General features: G+C 38.7%; 1 protein-coding gene across 1 annotated transcript; it reads right to left on the reverse strand.

Annotated features, from left to right (window-relative positions):
* Positions 1–3,007: 3,007 nt before the first annotated feature.
* LOC121395787 (zonadhesin-like) lies at positions 3,008–18,987 on the reverse strand. The gene is made up of 9 exons (XM_041570071.1): positions 18,910–18,987; positions 17,193–17,245; positions 13,319–13,351; positions 12,370–12,543; positions 10,228–10,401; positions 6,660–6,842; positions 4,762–4,944; positions 3,867–4,048; positions 3,008–3,773 (listed from the first exon to the last, which is right to left on the reverse strand). The coding sequence occupies exons 2-9, from the start codon at positions 17,218–17,220 to the stop codon at positions 3,768–3,770; spliced, it is 963 nt and encodes a 320-aa protein (XP_041426005.1). The 5' UTR covers positions 17,221–17,245; positions 18,910–18,987; the 3' UTR covers positions 3,008–3,767.
* Between the last annotated feature and the right edge of the window lie 299 nt (positions 18,988–19,286).

Consider the following 19,286-nt stretch of genomic DNA (forward strand, 5'->3'; position numbering starts at 1 on the left):
TTCTGCATTTCTGGGTCACTTACTGACCACATATGACCAGCAAGTCATGACCCCATTGTGATTTTTGTGATTACTCTTTGAACAGAGTTTGGTCAGGAAACACATGTCCCAACCAACTAAGGTGTCAGCAGGAACTAAACTCAAAAAACTCTCCAGGGGCAGATTTATCAACATTCTCATTCTTGGCTTGTGACATCTATCTCTAAAACTAGGAATGCCATGTCATTTATTAAAAGATCTGTATTTAAAAAGCACGAAATAAAAAAGCAATGAAAAATGTGTTTTTTGGACAATTCCTAGGGAAAAAAAAATTAGAAAACCTCTAAAGGTCTGAATTGATTAAAAAAGGTCCAATAGGATCAGCGCAACACCCACTGATGTCTGTAGGACCTTGAAAACTTTTACTTGGCAATTTTTTTTTATTAGTTCCTCATGGTTTTTATACTAAATAAACCTCACATATATAGAGTTTTAGAGGAAAAAGAAAATAGCACGATTTCTTAGACATTTGTGAATAAAATAGATTTTTGAATAAGTTGATAAGTAGGCCCTAAATTTCGGCAATTAGAGCAGTCGAGGTCCTGAAGAAGGCAAAAGGAGCTGTGTTTTTAGCCCTTTGGAGTTTTTCCTATTTTTTTCACATTTGGGTTTTCATATTTTTTTGGAGCATTCTTCAGCACAAGGTCACTCCTGCCGTGAGACAATTTGAGACGCTTGCCCAAGTAGCTAGTTACCAGGGGGGCAAGTTTTAAGAGACGAATTTCAGGTTTTTAAACCAGAATTAGCTTTTAACCCCTTTAACCTGCTCTGTCAGTAAAGTTTTAAGGGCAGAGAGGAAAGGGGAAATGGTGCTGCTGCATTGTCTTTTTACATTCAGAATTTTTATATTTGGATCTTTTAATAAATCACATGGCACTCATGGTTTTAGAGAAATAAAGTTTATTCTTGGTTTTAGAGAAATAAAGTTTATTCTTGGTTTTAGAGAAATAAAGTTTATTCTTAGTTTTAGAGAAATAATGTTTATTTGTGGTTTTAGAGAAAAACCTCGAAAACCACTAAAATGAGACTGTGAGTCAGTGCTAATCCCTATAAATACCACTTTTCATGTGAAAAAATTAATCAGTACTTAGAAATGTTAGTTTCCGGTGATAATCTACTGGTAAATCTTCATTTATATTGCATTTGTCACCCCTTTTACAGGGAAAGAGACCAATAGGGAGCAATGCATTTCCATTATGTGAAGCCCTTATTGTGCCCTTTAGCTGGAATGCTTCCTAACCTGTGACCATGGCCATTAAATGTATCTATTATTGAAAATTAGCCAGTGTCTATACGCGTGTAAATAGAGGTTTTTCATTTTTTTGGAGGTCTCTGGTCCTGTGACCTTCTTGAGAAGGTTAACCTGGACCTAAATCAGCACATTCCTATAAAATCATTGCACAACTGGATACATGAATGGGATTTTACATACAGGACAATTGTGTTAGTGTTCTCATCTTCATCAATAGGCCTCTTGTTGTCACTTGCTTTTAGATTAATCTCTAAGACAAATACTTCAGAAATGAGACATTAATAGAAACACATACAGAGAGCTAAAGTTATTGGTATAGTATTAGTGATCATAGTGTATATACATTTATTGGGAGTTCACAGATAAGGAATAATATTTGATAAATCCAGGCCCAGCTGGTGAGTACGTTCATATTTAACCCATGTGTTGCTTGCATTGTGTAATCTGAAGTGTTTATATATAAAGCCCCTAGAACCATAGATATTTGGTGAATTGGTTTGAATCTGTAGGAAACATGCTGGGCTTCCTTTATTAATTCAAGTGGGTGCAAAAGTGCTGTAACCAAAAGTATTCAAGGTTTTGGTGGTTTTTGGTGTTTTTTTACAGATCTGACTAATAAAAGCAGCTATCTGCTAGGAATTAATGGATGGGAACATATTTGGTGTCCACCCAATGAACATATTCTTTATACAGGTATTATTTATTGTTCTCTTTGCATCATATCCTATTGACATTCCATTCTGAGTTCCTAGTTACTGGCTAGTTGTTATGGTAAGTATTGGCAGGGCATGAGCCCTAGCAACCCAAAATTCCAGATTTCAGAGCTGAAGATTTATGTACTTGACTGCACTTTGAGAAATTTTAACCCAACCTTCTAAAGTTAAGTGGACCCTTCCTCTGAAAATATAGCTCCTAGTCTTCTTATTACAAATCTTCTGTTTGGATCAGGTCCCCTTCAGCAGGCCATTTCCTGCAGAGACATTGGGCACATCAAAGTTCACCTTAATTCACATCTCATAGTTACTAAAAAAAATTCTCCTGGAGTAAATTCTCAGTGAAAATTTGCCAGTATATTTTCTCCATACAATTGTAGTGGGGAAAATTCTCTAGAGAATTTTTGCCATAAAAAATTTAATTATTGAGAATTAGCTTGGAGGGGGCGATGTAGATAAAGAGATTCAAAAGTGACTGCTCTACCTTTAACATGGTAGATCACCAGCCTGAACCTGGAGAAATTTCTCTTGACAAAAATTTGTTCTTTTGAGAATTTGTTCTTTTGGAGAAATTTCACTTGGAGAAGAGTTGTGAATTTATTCCATTGAATTTTCACTACAGCGAAGTTAATTCTCCAAAACTTTTTGTATTCTCCTTTTTGTAAATTCGTGATATTGATGGGATTCATAATTTTTTGTGAAATTACTTCAAATTTTCACTTTCACCCTTTATTAAATACGCCCCATTGTGTGGTGCCATTGGAGACACTCTCTGAAGAATGCTGCTATTATATTCTCACAAATTGAAAACTCCCAGTGGTCCCATGGTCCCTTGTGCAAATTTGCAACTGTAACCTCACAACTTCCCCAAGCACTACCCCACCCCGTGCAACAACACAGAAAGGCAACTTCAGTAATGAACCCATTAAGCTTAATAACATGAATTTATTGAATAATGAGAGAAATCACAGTAGAAATTTTTTAGTTGGTTCTACAGAGTATACCAGATTCTTACTTAGTCATTAGCCTATGGGTCAATTTATTTTTATTCTCTAGAGCTGATGTTAACACATTGAAAAGTCCACCTTTATCAGAGGTCCAGCTTTAAGCTTTATTTATTCTCCATAAAAAAAATACTCTTTTTGCTAGAGCTGGCTTGCCAACATAAATTCAATTAAAATATTCAGGCACTCAAACCTACCAACATATATTCAAACCAAGAGGCACATCATTGTTTGTTTGAATGAAAATCTTTCTCTTCTCTGAGAAAAACCAATCTAACCTGAACTCTAGCAAAAGGTTCTTGGGGGCTTATGCTCAAGAAAATTTAAGATAAAAAATATTTATCCAAGCAAGAAACAAAGTCAATAAATGTTCTGTGACATATCTTATGCATAGGGATTGGCGAATTTTTTCGCCTTGTTTTTCCATGGAAATGACTCCCATAGACTTGTATGGCATTTGTGCGTCAAAAAAAGACGCGTGTCAAAACATTTTTGACGCCCATAATGGGCGTCGGAGACATTTCGCAGGCGGCAAATTTTTGGTGAAGCGAAATGGGTTAAATTCGCCCATCCCTACTTATGCACAAGATTCTCTAAGAAAATGAAGAAGAATTATTTGCAGGGGAAGAAGAGCAACTGTAGCTGCTTATTGCCAAGATCCATCTTTGAAGACCTTAGTAGCAGTTGAATATATTCCAAAGAACAGTTCTTTAGTTCATTTGTGCATGTTACTGCTTGGAGGCATCTTATCCATTTCTTCTAGCCCTAAAATAGAAACCAGAAAGTCATCTTGATCTGGATGTCCTATGTGCTACTCCATTCTAGGGTCCCTAAATCAGATACTGAAGTTGCACTTACTTGATTGGAAAGTTTGGGGCAGTCCCTTCGATGTATGCATTTTCCTTTATAGTAGACCAACGCTTTGTCTTTACATACACATCCACCACTACAATATTTCTTATTGCAGTCATGTTTAGGAAAGCAGTAGTCGTTATTTTTAGTGGAGATTTTCCACTCCGTGTGCATAGGACAAAAATCAACTGTTAAGTAGACAAGGAATAAAAAAAAAAAAACATTTTTAAAATATACAATTACAAATACATAAGAGTACATTTGAAAGTAAAGTTGCTAAAATCATTCGTTATGCCAGTGTGTGATAGCCTCAAGCCCATGCATTGGTTCCTTCCCCTGTCTGCCAATGGTAGAAGAAGACATCATCACCATTTGAGTTTAGTATTCAGATCTTTGAAATGCAATACAAATATTTTGTCATTACTGCAAATTTGAGGTTGAGTAAAAAGGCAAGTCCAACAAGGAAATGTTTGTCAAAGTATTACTAATCCTAATCTTGTGTTTAGAAACGGGATAAAAATCTGAGATCCATAAAATGCTACCATATAAAATGCAATATTACCAGACATGAAGAACCTCCAACATTCTCAGTCCAATGAACTGCCAAACTCTCAAGTCCACAAGCATCACAGGTAAGTCTTACTATTTGTGTCTATGGGCCCCTGGCAGGTCCTCATTCTTGGGTTGTGACATTTTTTTCTATGCACTATTGAGTAGAACTCTTCCCCAAAGCATAATTACTTTAGTATTGGAAAAGTATCCCTAAACAATTTTGTAGTCATCAGTAAATATCTCCTTTCAATATGCTGCATCCCCCATATTCTCAAGGCAATGAGACTTGATTGTACATTGTATAAGGTGAAGGTTATTGCATTTTGCACCATACCAGTGGTTCACTCACCATACACATTCATGACTGGACACTCTTTCCTTTTGATGCATTTCATTTCGTGTAAAACATAGTCCCTTTTCTTACAGACGCAGCCCTTTCTGCAGATATTGTCACATTCCCTTCCTAGAGTTGGGCAGAAAGCACTGCAGTCTGAGCAGTTTCTCCACTCTGTGTCATGAGGACATGGGAAACCTGAAAAAAGGAATGAGGCATGAGATTGTAAGCTGTCTGTACAAGGAGCAATATCATCAACTTGTGCGGCACATAGGGTTCCAAAAAACCAAACAAGTGGGTAAGATGATGGTATCATGGGCAGAGCAGTGGCATTTGGGGGTGGGGTTATGACAGTTGACATCCGAGGTGATTTTTGGCCAGATTATTATTGTTAAAGAAGAAGGAAAGGCTAAAAATAACTAAGCTTGATCAGAAAGACCTATATAAATACACCAGTAAACCCTCAAAGTAATGCTGCTCTGAGTCCACTTGATCAAAAAAAAAATCCCATTTCTGTCCTATTGTGTGCACATGGGCTTCTGTATCAGACTTCCTGTTTTCATCTTAAACCTCCAGGGCTAGGGCTTGAGCATGATCAGTTTGTTCCTCTCCTTGCCTCCCTGCTGTAATCTGAGCCCAGAGCTATGAGTGAGCAGGGAGAGACTCAGGCAGGAAGTGATGTCACACTAAGCTAACATTGCAGCTGCTATCCTAAACAAACAGAGAGAGCTTCTAGAGCTGTTTACTCAGGTACGGAAAAGCATTCTACAGAATAAATATAGTCTTAAAGCTTGCACTATTGTGGCTATAATAAACTGCTTCAGTAGCCTTCCTTCCTTTAAGCCTTATGAAACTCAAACATCCAGTTGTGACACAAACACCCCTAAGAAAAACCAAACAGGTGGAAGGCCTTTTTGATGGACAACATTGCAATGAAGGAAAGCTACGGAGGCATTTTATTGCCAATAGATTAGCCACAATAGTACAAGCTAGAATGCTATATTTATTCTGTAGAATGATTTACTATACCTAAGTAAAAAGCTCTAGAAACTCTCTGTTTGTTTAGAATAGGAGCTGCAGTACTGATGTGGTGTGACATCACTTCCTGCCTGAGTCTCTCCCTGCTCTGGGCTCATATTACAGTAGAGAAGGGAGGGGTGGGGGGAGAGGAGCAAACTGAGCATGCTCTTGCCCAGGGCAATGAGGTTTAAGATGAAGGCAGGAAGTCTGATACAGAAGCCCATGAGTACACAATAGAAGGAAAGAAATGCAGTATTTCTTTTGACAGGGGACTCAGAGCAACATTACTTTGGGGGTTTACTGGTATATTTAGATGGACCTTTCCGATAAGGCTTACTTAGTTTTAACCTTTCCTTCTCCTTTAAACGACAGTTAGTTTGTCCAGACACAAAACCCAGATTGTCAATACCTCCTATGAAAAGGCCAGTGACTAAAACGGAAGTGACGGACAACATATATTTCCTTTGAGAAACTCCCATGAGGATATCAGTGGATAACCTCTAAATGACTCATGCCATATCTCTTTCCCTTGAGATCCCTGAAGAGGACGACAGCAGACCTAAAAATGATGCACTTCTCCTGCATCCCCCCTATCCTGACCTAAAGATATTACTGTATCCATTTGATTTGCAGCATATCATAATGTGCAACTATTTGAGGCCTACTTTTGGACATTAGCTTATGGGTATGTATAAAGAAAAGTTTTGGACTCAACTTTGGATTTTGGAAATATCATTTTATGACTGAACTTGAAACATTTGCCTCCATATCAATAATGTCAATGTTTTAAAAAACAATTTTGCAGTTATAGCAACACTCTTGACATCTTTGCTTAGAATTAAACTCATTGGCTGCATTCCACTTTGCAAAGCGTACAAAAAAAAGAAAATGACCTTTTTTGGGAATGATTGGACATTCATGGAGTGGAATGCAGTCGTTTTCATGTAGCACATAACCTTTCTGTTCACATGCACAAGCTTTTTCGCAAACAGGTTTACATTTCTGAAGCAAGATGGGGCAAAATGACCAACAGCCATTGCAAGTGGACTGCATCTGTCTTGGAGGACAAGAGAGCGCTGTGGGGGGAAAAAATACAAATTAAAAGGGCAGTTTAAAGAGAATTAAGTTGGCACTGAAATGGAAAAAAACATTGTCATTTATGCCAGTAAGCCGGAGCAAGCATCAATATAGATATAAAAATGGTAACTAAGCATATTTAATATATGGAGAAGAAACATTATAGAGTAATCAAAACTCCTTCTCTCTGAGTATGATTTCCCCTTTTTCAAGGAAAGCAATGAGGATTTCCATGTTGCTTTAAGGCTACACTAATGTTGCTGGACTGCAGCTCCCAGAATGCATTAAACGGGATCATTACACATGATCAAGGTATAAATATTTGGTAGCTAGTTAAGTTAAACATCATGGATGTTGCTGGTGGCTATATCAGGCCTATATTCTTAAAGGAATTGTTCAGTGTGAAAATAAAAACTGGGTAAATAGGCTGTGCAAAATAAAAAATGTTTGTAATATAGTTAGTTAGCCAAAAATGTAATGTATAAAGGCTGGAGTGACTGGATGTGTAACATAATAGCCAGAACACTACTTCCTGCTTTGCAGCTCTCTTGCTTTCCACTGATTGGTTACCAGGCAGTAACCAATCAAAGACTTGAGGGGGGGGCACATGGGTCATAACTGTTGCTTTTGAATCTGAGCTGAATGCTGAGGATCAATTACAAACTCACTGAACAGTTATGTCCCATGTGGCCCCCCCTTATAGTCACTGACTAACTCAGAGTTAGAGAGCTGAAAAGCAGGAAGTAGTGTTCTGGCTATTATTTTACACATCCAGTCACTCCAGCCTTTATACATTACATTACATTACACTAACTATATTAGAAACCTTATTTCTTTTGCACAGCCTATCTATTTACCCAGTTTTTATTTTTACACTAAATTGTTCCTTTAAAGCAGAATCAAAAATCTCCATCCCCTTCCCCTTCCCTCCATCGCCCTCTTTCCCTGCTTTCTCCCTCCATAGTACCTTACTTGAAAAAGTGTCCCTGGCATTAACATTGGCATATTTATGCAGAGTAGAACAGCGGAGCTCGTGGACGTATTTCAGTATTTTTGGAATTCCTCACGAAAGCAAGCAATGACATGGAGTTTTTTCACACATGCGCAGTTGGGGCCAGTCTGGTATTTGTGCCTACTGACCATGCGCCGAAAAACTCATTGCCAAAGGAAAAGAAGAGGATCCGAAGAGACTGAAGATGGCGCCCAAGTGCTCCGTTGTGCTACTCTACAGTAGTGATGGGCGAATTTGCGCAAACGGCGCCCGCGTCTCGTTTTTTCGACTAATTTTCGCGGGCATTTCGCGAATTTATTCGCTGGATGCGAATAGCGCAAATTTGCCGCGAATACGCCGCGAATTCGCGCCTGGCGCATAAATTCGCCCATCCCTACTCTACAGCCAACGTTAATGCCAGAGACACTTTTCAAGTAAAGTACTATGGAGGGAGAAAGCAGGAAAGCGGGGCAATGGATGGAAGGGGATGGGGGTTTTTAACAGGGCTTTTGTTCACCTTTAAAGCAATATTGCTTTTTAGCCAGGTCTCCAATGTATAATGAAGCAATAGAATTCTTAATGAATCAGATGAAAGTTGAGCGTAGGACTGGCCAGATATGGGATGACTTTGACGTAGTTGTTCAGCTTAAATATATTGCAATATATGGACAAACAATCCCTGTTTTGTTTAAAGGGTAAGGCATTTTTTATTAGCTCAAGTCACAAAATGTCTATGTCTTAAATATATTGATAATGGGTTGCAGAGGACTCTTGTGTTTGACTATATGTATTTTGTGGTCACACCCTCATTGCACAACTTTCCCATGTTTTTTATATATATATATATAGTGAGGGACAAGTAAATTATTTTAGAAAAAAATAAGATTGGAATAAATGAGGAGAACATTTTAGTCTCTTAAAATTGTACAGTTAAGTCATTGTGTTATATATTCATGGATTATTCTTGATTTCATTTGCTCATATTTTTCATTATTTACGTACAGGTATGGGACCTGTTATCCAGAATGCTCGGGACCTGGGGTTTTACGGATAACGGATCTTTCTGTAATTTGGGTCTTCATGCCTTATGTCTACTAGAAATTCATTTAAACATTAAATAAACCCAATAGGCTGGTTTTGCTTCCAATAAGGATTAATTATATCTTAGTTGGGATCAAGTACAAGCTATTGTTTTAATTTTACAGAGAAAAAGAAAATAATTTTTAAAAATTTGGATTATTTGGATAAATGGAGTCTATGGGAGACAGCCATTCCGTAATTCGGAGCTTTCTGGATATCAGGGGCCAAAGCACCTAACGCTAGCGTCAATTCGCTAGCGTTGGCCATTTTCGTTACTTCGCAAATTAACGGACGCTGGCGTAACTTCGCTAGCATAACTTCGTACCCTTACGCCTGGCGAATTTGCGCAACGGACGTAACTATGCAAATTCACTAACGCGCGCATTGTACTGAACGCTACCTTTTACGCTAGACTTCCTTCGCCACCTCAGACCAGGCGAAGCGCAATAGAGTAGATAGGGATTTCTTCAAAAGAATTTTCTAAGTCCCAAAAAACGCTGGCGTTTTTTCTATATTATGGGTGATAGGCTGAAAAAGATTGAAAATTTTTTTTGGGGCTCCCCTCCTTCCCCCCTACATTTCCTAATTCATGGCACCTTAACTATACAGTGGGCACATGTGTAGGGCAAAATAAAAATTTTATTTGATGTTTTGAAGGTTTCCCAGGCATTTGTAGTGCTGATACGTATTCCTCCATTGAAATTTGAATTTGGTGCCGTATGCAAATTAACCATCGCTAGCGTAACTTCGCTTCACTTAGCGAATCAACGCTAGCGCAATTTCGCAATCTTACGCTACCCCTGAGCGCAACTTTGGATTTTAGTGAATTAGAGGAGCGCTGGCGCAACTACGCCTGGCGAAGTGTGGCGAAGTGCGGCGAAGTTACGCCTGGCGCAACTACGAATCTTAGTGAATTTGCCCTCAGGTTTCCAGATAAGGGATCCTATACCTGTACTAAAATATGTGCTTTTTTAAATGAGGTACTGGGGGAGGCAACAGTTCTTACTAACCCACAGGTGGAGATGGAATAGAAGACTGAGGAACACACAGAAGAGCAATGTTAAAAATAAAAGGAGTGGCACAATAGATAAACTAGGCAACACAGAGAAGGAAGTGATGGGTGAGGATGAAAGAACAGAAAAGCAAATAATAGAAGAGAGTGCTGGGAATCTGGATAAGGGAAGGTGGAACAAAGACGAGATGGTGATCGAGATGTAAAGAAGAGTTAAGGTAGGTCGAAAGAGACTTGGACATGTGGAGAGGTAAATGATGGAGAACAAGTAAACGCAGCTTGAATTCAGTTGGTCCCTTACCTTGTGTAGGACATTTATTGGCCGGGATACAGACGCGTTTATGTAAGACATATCCTTCTTCTTCACACTTACATCCACCTCGGCATTTATCAGAACAGGCCTGATTCAGAGTGGAGCAATCAGACTCACATTCCACACAGTCTTTCCATTTGGCATCAGGTGGGCAAAGGATTCCTGGATTATTGAAAAGGATGTAAGTCTAATCTGCCATCTAAATGCAAATCATTTGTTTCAAAAAATGAAATATATTTGTAGAATTTTAATTTTTATAGACACAAAATAATTAGGCTTAACTCCTCAAATTAAGCCCTGGAGGACACAGTATATATGATAGACATTCACACAATGTGTGAATACTGGGAGTCTGACAAAAAAAGTAAGAGTGGAGCTTGTACATACCAAGGGCTCTGTTTCTGTCATTGCAGTGGCACCTCTCCACTGTCGTTTGAGGGGTTATTTATCAAAAGTCAAGTGTTACATTTTTTTGAACCTTTGAATGAACTCAAAATTTGAATGGTACAGTATCTTATTTAAAGGGATACTGTCATGGGAAAAAACAGATTTTTTTATATTCAATTTTGAAATCTGACATGGGGCTAGACATATTGTCAATTTCCCAGCTGCCCCTGCTCATGTGACTTGTGCCTGCACTTTAGGAGAGAAATGCTTTCTGGCAGGCTGCTGTTTTTCCTTCTCAATGTAACTGAATGTGTCTCAGTGGGACATGGGTTTTTACTATTGAGTGCTGTTTTAGATCTACCAGGCAGCTGTTATCTTGTGTTAGGGAGCTGCTAACTGGTTACCTTCCCATTGTTCTGTTGTTTGGCTGCTGGGGGGGAAAGGAAGGGGTAATATCCCTCCAACTTGCAGTACAGCAGTAAAGAGTTATTGAAGTTTATCAGAGCACAAGTCACATGACTTGGGGCAGCTGGGAAATTGACAATATGTCTAGCCCCATGTCAGATTTCAAAATTGAATGTGCAAAAATCTATTTGCTCTTTTGAGAAATGGATTTCAGTGCAGAATTCTGCTGGAGCAGCACTATTAACTGATGCATTTTGAAAAAAATATTTTTTCCCATGACAGTATCCCTTTAAGAAAAAAACTCGAATGCCAAAAACCTGAGTTTTCAACAAAAAAACAAACTGGAATTGCTTAAGTCATTTGAGTTTTTGAGCAAAACACTCTTGAACATCAAACAGGCTGTTATTTTCCCCAGACACACGTGTGGTTTTACCGCGCGGAAATGCGGCACGGTTTTTTAAAAAAATCCGACTGCTGCCTAAATATGCTAAGCTGTTTCCAGCTTAGGCAATGACACAGTACATTAGTGTGTAAACGTGGCCGTCAGCTTTTTTTTTCTGCCCTTAAATGTTCACTGTTTGCTGTAATACTGATATAATTCTTACCTCTTTTGTTGTCTCTTTTTCAAAGATATTTGACTTGCTGGCCTTTAGTTGACATCACCATCAATGGCTGTTCTAAGCCCTTGTTCTTTTTTAATTCCCTAAAAGTGATGGGCGAATTTATTCGCCAGGCACGAATTTGCGGTGAATTCGCGCAATTCGCCGCCAGCGAATAAATTTGCGAAACGACCCCGAAAATTCGCCAGCAAAAATTCGCCCGCGTCCAAAAAAATGTTGCCGCGTCGAAAAAAACGGGCGCCAGCGTCAAAAATGGGCGCTGGCATCAAAAACGAGACGCCGGCGCCGTTTCGCGAATTTTTCGCTGTTTCACGAATTTAGCGCGAAATTCGAGAATTTTCTGGCGAAGCAAAACGGCGCAAATTCGCCCATCACTATTCCCTAACCATGATATTAAATAATCATGGCGGTTCTAATTTAATTTTACTAATATTTTACTAATATTTTTATGTAAGTACAGTATTATATGCTGATCAAATGGGGTGTCCGGAGGAGGCAGGAGATCTCAATCACCCACAGGAGGAGGTGGAATAGCAGACCATGATACACAGAATGAGAGACGGTAGGAATGGGAACTCAGATGGGAATGAAACAAAGGAGAAATGGAAATGTGGAAAGTGTTGAAAACATAGAAAGAAAAGAGGAGTGCACAGAGTTTATGTTGAGTGAACACCATACCATCATCATTTGTTTATATAGTGCCAGCGAGTTAGCATACCTTCTTCAGGACATTTATTGGCCGGGATACAGACACCTTCATATAAGACATATCCATCTTCTTTACACTTACATCCACCTCGGCACCCCTCAGTGCAGATCAGATTCAGAGAGGCACAATAAGAGTCACATTCTACACAGTTGAACCATTCAGCATCAGGTGGGCAGCTGGTCTCTGTATTATTGAAAAAAATCATTACAATCTATTAGGCAAATTCATGTCTGAAAATATTTGTCCAAACATAATTGTTGGACACACAGAATTTAATAATTAGATTTTACTTTATCAACACAAGGCCTGGAGGAGCACTGTATAACATATTCCTACAGTGCATTAATAATGCCTTAGGGGCCGATTCACTAACTTCGAGTGAAGGATTCAAAGTAAAAAAACTTCGAATTTCGAAGTGTTTTTTAGGCTACTTTGACCATCGAATGGGCTACTACGACCTTCGACTACGACTACGACTTCGAATCGAACTATTCGAACTAAAAATCGTTCCACCATTCGACCATTCGATAGTCGAAGTACTGTCTCTTTAAGAAAAAACTTCGACCCCCTAGTTCAACATCTAAAAGCTACCGAACTCAATTTAGCCTATGGGGAAGGTCCCCATAGACTTGACTAACTTTTTTAGATTGAAGGATATTCCTTCGATCGTTGGATTAAAATCCTTCGAATCGTTCGATTCAAAGGATTTTATCGTTCGGTCGAAGGAATAATCCTTCGATCGTTCGATCGCACTATTTGCGCTAAAATCCTTCGACTTCGATATTCGAAGTCGAAGGATTTTAATTCCCATTCGAATATCGAGGGTTAATTAACCCTCGATATTCTACCCTTTGTGAATCGGCCCCTTAATGTAAGAAAGTCTTGAGTCTCTAGGGTTATGACTTGTAATTCCTTGAACTAAATTTAACTCAGTAATTAAATTGAACTCAGTACTTACCCTCTGCTCTCACACAAATTATGTTCGGGATAACTAGAAAACAGAATTTATAAACCCACATCAAAATGAACATAAACATTGTAGGATTGTGCATATTTAGTAAACACAGGCAGATGGACCTAGAAGTTCCTGTTTTTTCATTGGTGGTGGCTACCATGCAGACTTGTGTTTTTGTTCCAGGGTCAAACTGGCCTGCAAGAATATCAGAGGATCTCCTGGTGGACCCAGGCCATAGTGTGCATCAGTGTAGGACAAGTTCAATGAGTTCACCTTAAGCCTATATAACATCTATACCAAAGTTTGTCAAGCTTTTTAAGTTTAAGCCACCATGAAATTCCATGCTTTGGCCAGGGCACCCTTTGCAGGTCCAACCCTTGGTTAAGGACCCCATTACTTCATGAAACAGCTTTGGATTTAAAAAAAAAAATATATTGGTTAATTGGTCATTCAGTCATTGTTCTACCAATGACTATTCTCTGTACGTGAAATCTCTGACTGACCTTCAGAAGGAAACTTCCCCGCCAATTGTCAAAGCCCCCAATGCAAGAGTGGACCATGGATATCAGACTCTCTGGTGGGTCCTAGGAAGCCTAGTGTAGAACTGGTGTCAAATTTTATTTATTATTGAAGGGAATCTCAAAAGTAACTTTTTTTCAAAACTATTTTTGGAGCCTTAAATAATCAAATCAGTTGTTTCAACACCTACTCTCCACAACCTGTCACCATTACCACAGCCTTAAGGATACAAGGATACTTTATTGTCAATACAAACTATAAACTTGTTACAAACTATAAACTTGTTACAATGGATTAAAAAGCCTTCCTACTCCTTTGGTCTTTTTGACATTTAGAATTAAGTTGTTATCCAGACACCACTTGACCAATTTCTCAACTTCCTTCCTATATAAGGAATCATCTTTAACGTAAGGAAACGCAAAAAGCCCTCCGTTACTCGGATGCCACCAGATCTTATAGTCAACAGCAAGTATTTAGGAGTGCTCTACCCTCTTATATTCACCTGTGTAGGTCCAGGTGCTAAACTGGAGGACCTTTGCCTGCAAGCTGGGTCAAGTTTCACATCCAATGGAAGAAATCCAGTAGCACACCGGTAGTATTGAAAAAATCTTCAGTGTTTTATTAGCCCATACATATACACAATAGGGCAACGTTTCGGGCCCAACTGGACCCTTTATCAAACCAGATCTTATAGTGAGAGGACCGAGGAGAGAGTTCTGGGCAGACACGGGAACCAAACATGTGCACGAAGAACAGAGAACAAGGAACGTCTAGGGACAGGCCATGTCAATATCAAACAAGCAGAGCAATACAAAATCAGGAGTCAGCAACATAGTCAAGGTCACAGGCAGGGGTCAAAACCAGCAGTAGCATAGTACAAAATTGTGATCAAAGTGAATGGTCAAGACAGGCAGCAAACTAGTGAAGGTCAAGAACAGACTAGGTCAGAAATACACAGAACAGACTTGAAATGCACCAAGGAACTACTAGAAATAGATCTACGTTGGGCAATCAGTAATTGAAAATATTCGAATATTCAAATTTCACGCCAATGACATCAGAAGCAGACGAGCGTCAGGTGGAAAGGAAGTGGTGGGCGTCCTGAGCTTTCTTTACATCAGCATTGTTACTGATAATGCCCACTACTGTAGCATCATCTGCAAATTGTATAATATGATTCAGTTGTACTAGGCCACACAATCATAAGATAACAGAGTAAATAGCAGAGGACTGAGCACACAGCCCTGAGGAGAGCCTGTACTCAGACTAAGGATTTCAGAATTGTTATTTCCAATAGAAACATACTGGGGCCTGTTAGGAAATCTGTAGTCTATAGTCATTAAAACAAGACACAAATGACTTTTTTGGCACTGAAATCATTTTTGTCATTGGAATCAATTTTGTATGCTGGTATGAAAGCTAGACGTAAAGGGGCGAAAATCAAAATTATATATATATATAAAATAATATACGCTTCATCATACTAAAATAAGAAACTTTCTAAATACAATTAATTACATATTCTGAATTGTTTCTGAAATAATCAAGTTTATCATCACTATTCCTTTCTCAGCATCTGTTTCTCTTCATTCTGTCTTCATTCAGGAGTTGGGTGTCAGATATTTATTGACAGTTAGATCCAATATATCTTATAGGGGGGGGGGGGTTTGTTTTGCCTAGCAGATGTATTAGAGCTCACTCAACCGATTCCAGTATAAAAAAATCTAACAAAATAACTGCCTTTGGCACAAATCCTGCATGTAGAGAGACATGATGTCTGGTGAGTTTAATAGAGTGAGCTCTAATACATCTTCTAGGCAAAAGGAGCCCCCCTATAAGATATAGTGAATCTAACTGTCAAAAAATACCCAACCCCAACAACAGAATGAGTGAAACAGATGCTGAGAGAGGGATAGTGAAGATAAACTTAACTATTTCATAAATGGCACAGACTTTTTAATTGATTGTCTGAAGCTTATATAAAACTTTAATTTTTGCAATTAAAATGTCTGTAAAAACATCTCCCAGCTGCTCAGCACTTGGGTTCTTTTATCTATGTTTTCCCTATATAATTAGCGTAAAAAAACAGTTCAACTTGATACAGTATATATCAATGAGGCATAAAAATTCAATAATCATTTGACTTCATTTTCACATTGGTTATGGGTATTTAAGGTTTGCACAAGTTAACCTTGATAAAGGTCCTGATTTGGACTGAAATGTTGAACACAAGTAGTATGTGTAATAAAGAGTCTTTTTTGTTGTTGTTTTAAATCGAATACAAGAGATTGCTGGTCCTTACCAAACACATGCATGCTTAACTGACCGTGCATCTCGACCATTCGTTTGCCATTGACTGTGGGAACATTGACTTTGATATATATATATAGAGAGAGAGACCTGAAAGGAGCACTCTGAACTAAGGGCAGAGACACAGGTGAAGATTTGGGGAGATTTAGCCTGGTGACAAATCGCCTCTTCTTCAGGCGACTAATCTCCCCGAACTGCCTTCCCGCCTGCTAGAATCTAAATCGCCGGCAGGATGGCACTCTGAGAACTTTGTTTTCTGAAGTTGTTTGAAGTTTCCGTGAAGAAAAGGCGATTTGTTGTCGGGTGACTAAATATCCTCGAATATTCGCGTGTGTTTCTGCTCTAAAAGTCAAACGTCTGGGTGCCGATACGCAAAAAATTTAAAGATAAGGGTCAGGGCACATAGGCATATTACGGGAGATTAGTCGCCCGCTGCAAAATCTCCTCTTCTTTGAGGTGACTAATCTCCCCGAACTGCCTCCTCTGCCTTCCCGCCGGCTAACCTCACAGTTGCTTCACGAAGAGACTTCGGGCGACTTTGAAAAACGAATCACGCTGAGTGCCATCCCACCGGTGATTTACATTTTAGCCAGCGGGAAGGGAGGAGAGGCACATCAGGGAGATTCGTCGCCCTGAAGAAGAGGAGATTTGTCTCCGGGCGACTAATCTCCCCGAATCTGCCTGTGTGCCCTGACCCTGATTGTACTTAATAGTACTCATCAGGTCTTAGAAAAAAAGAGAACAAATTTTATTTAAAGGCCAATGTTTCTAAATGGAAACAAAGAGAAAACTGTGTTTTTTTGTTATTTGATGGTAACGAAGATAGTATATATAAACACTACAGTCGCTGTTGTTATTGAAACGATTCTGTTAGTCACGGTGCTTCACATGCAACTGAGAAAAACGGAGGCCCCCGCACATTCTGAAGAATACTTTCCATACCTTTGTATGAAAAATACATTTCGTTGGCAGATTGAAGATGTGATTACCATAAAAGAGTTTCATTTTATTTACTTATTCACAGATCTTAACATTCTTTTTCACTTACTAGCGACAAGGAAGTAATTCCACAACATGGTTTATGAGTGCGGTGGGGGACCTCTGAAAAGAAAGAGCAAAGAGAAAGAGAAAGAAAGAGGGTAATTAAAAATGTTTTCACATCCCAGTGATCTGAGCTCTTTGGTCCAATGTGAAACCTATAATTTACAGATTTTGACCTGGATTAAGACATTTTAGCAAGGCCAAGGAAACAACATCACAGCATTTTTAAAATATGTCACAGTGACACAGTAGGTGAGATTGATAAACCTAACAGATAGTTGAGCCAAAGGAAGAAAAAACCCCATCTGAAGACTCTTTCTCGATCTGCTTTAAAAGGGACAAAGACATTCTTCTTGACTTCAAGATGGCAAACAGAAGAGTCCATGGATCAGCTTATACTAGAATTCATTTCAATAACCCTGAATTTTCTTACTTGATAAAATCCCACCCTTCTTAAAGCTATCTAATGTATCAGCCAGTACGGCTGATTTAAGGAGAGAATTCCACAACTTCACTGTAACAAACCCTTTTTACATCTTAAGATTGAACCTCCTTTCTTCCAGGCCTCCTCTGGCTGCTGGAAGGACCTACTGGTGAAAATATTTTATCTTCCCCTTCTTCACCAAGGTAAACAACCCCAACTTGACCAGCCTTTCTTCATTACTAAGACTTTCCATTCTTCAGTTTCCTCTACTTTTGACTTTCTATATTTGATTAATATTTGTATGAACACTGAGTCCATAAGTACATGGCAGATTCCAGATTGAGCCTTACCATTGCTTTGTTAAGGGGAAGAATGATCTCCTTCTCCCACAAATATATGACCCTTTTCATACAGGGCAATACCTTGTTGGCCCTTCCTGCCAAACCTACTATCCATAAGCTCCCCCAGGTGCTTCAAGGTATTCAAGTATTTACCTAACTTAGTCCCATTGAGGGTATGATTAAATCATACATATTTTGTATCCCTTACATTTATCAACATTGAATCTTATCTGCCACTTAGCCACCCTGACTGTCAGTTTGTTCAGATCCTCAAGCAGGGTGGCCACATTGTGGGTGGAATTAATTGGGCTGCATATTTGCAACACTAATATGTTACAAACAATGTCCTTCTTAATACATTAAGAATGAACACATAAACATAAACAAACACATAAATTAAAAGTGGACCCAATACAGAACCATGTCAGATCCCACTATGGATCCTACTCCAAGCATAGACTAAACCATAAACACCCACCTTCATACACAATCCTTTAGCCAGTTCTCTATCCATATAGAAACAACATTACCAAGCATAAAAGACATTAGTTTATAAAGCAGTCATTTATGGGGAACTGTATCAAATAATTAATCCACATAAATAACATCTTACTGGACCAGCTCTGTTCAATTTCCTACTTGTCTCATCCTAAATAAAGATTACATTTATTTGATCTGATCTGTCCTTCACAAAGCCCTGCTGGTTCCTACTTTTAATGCCAATAACTTGCCTACCCCAGATGTGAAGCTAACGGGTCTATAGTTGAGATGGTAATACCATTTTTTAAAATTGAAATCAGCTTTCCTCCAATGCATAGGTACCATATTGGAATATAAGGAGTGTCCTGGTCTAAAACTGTGCTAAGCTCTCTAAATGTCTCTGAAATATCTGAAAAGGAAAAACAAATGAAATGAAACCATGGATTTAATTGCAGATCAGATTCAGCAAAAGATCTTACCTTCTGTATGAAGTCAAGCAATCCTAGAAGTATCATTACAACATATTCTCTCAAAGCATTTGACCGCAGAAGCTACTGTACTTTAGCTCCTCAATAAGCAAATTCCTTTTGCCTAGGGAACATGCCACCTCCATCATTTTCTTGCCAAACACCTGTCTGCAGCCTGACTTATAGTTATTACCTGGCTAGGACCTTAGTCACTGGTGTATTAACTGTGTTCATTGTTGTTGAGTTGTCCAACCATGAACTGAATTTAATATATTACATCTGACTGAACATCAAGGCCATCAAGGACCAGTATTAGGGCAGGAGATGTTAAGGGGGGGTCTAAATTAAACATTAACCATGTTCTCCCTCTTGATAAATATATTGATTTA

The sequence above is a fragment of the Xenopus laevis genome, chromosome 7L, assembly GCF_017654675.1.
Source record: "Xenopus laevis strain J_2021 chromosome 7L, Xenopus_laevis_v10.1, whole genome shotgun sequence".
In the NCBI taxonomy this organism is placed as follows: Eukaryota; Metazoa; Chordata; class Amphibia; order Anura; family Pipidae; genus Xenopus; species Xenopus laevis.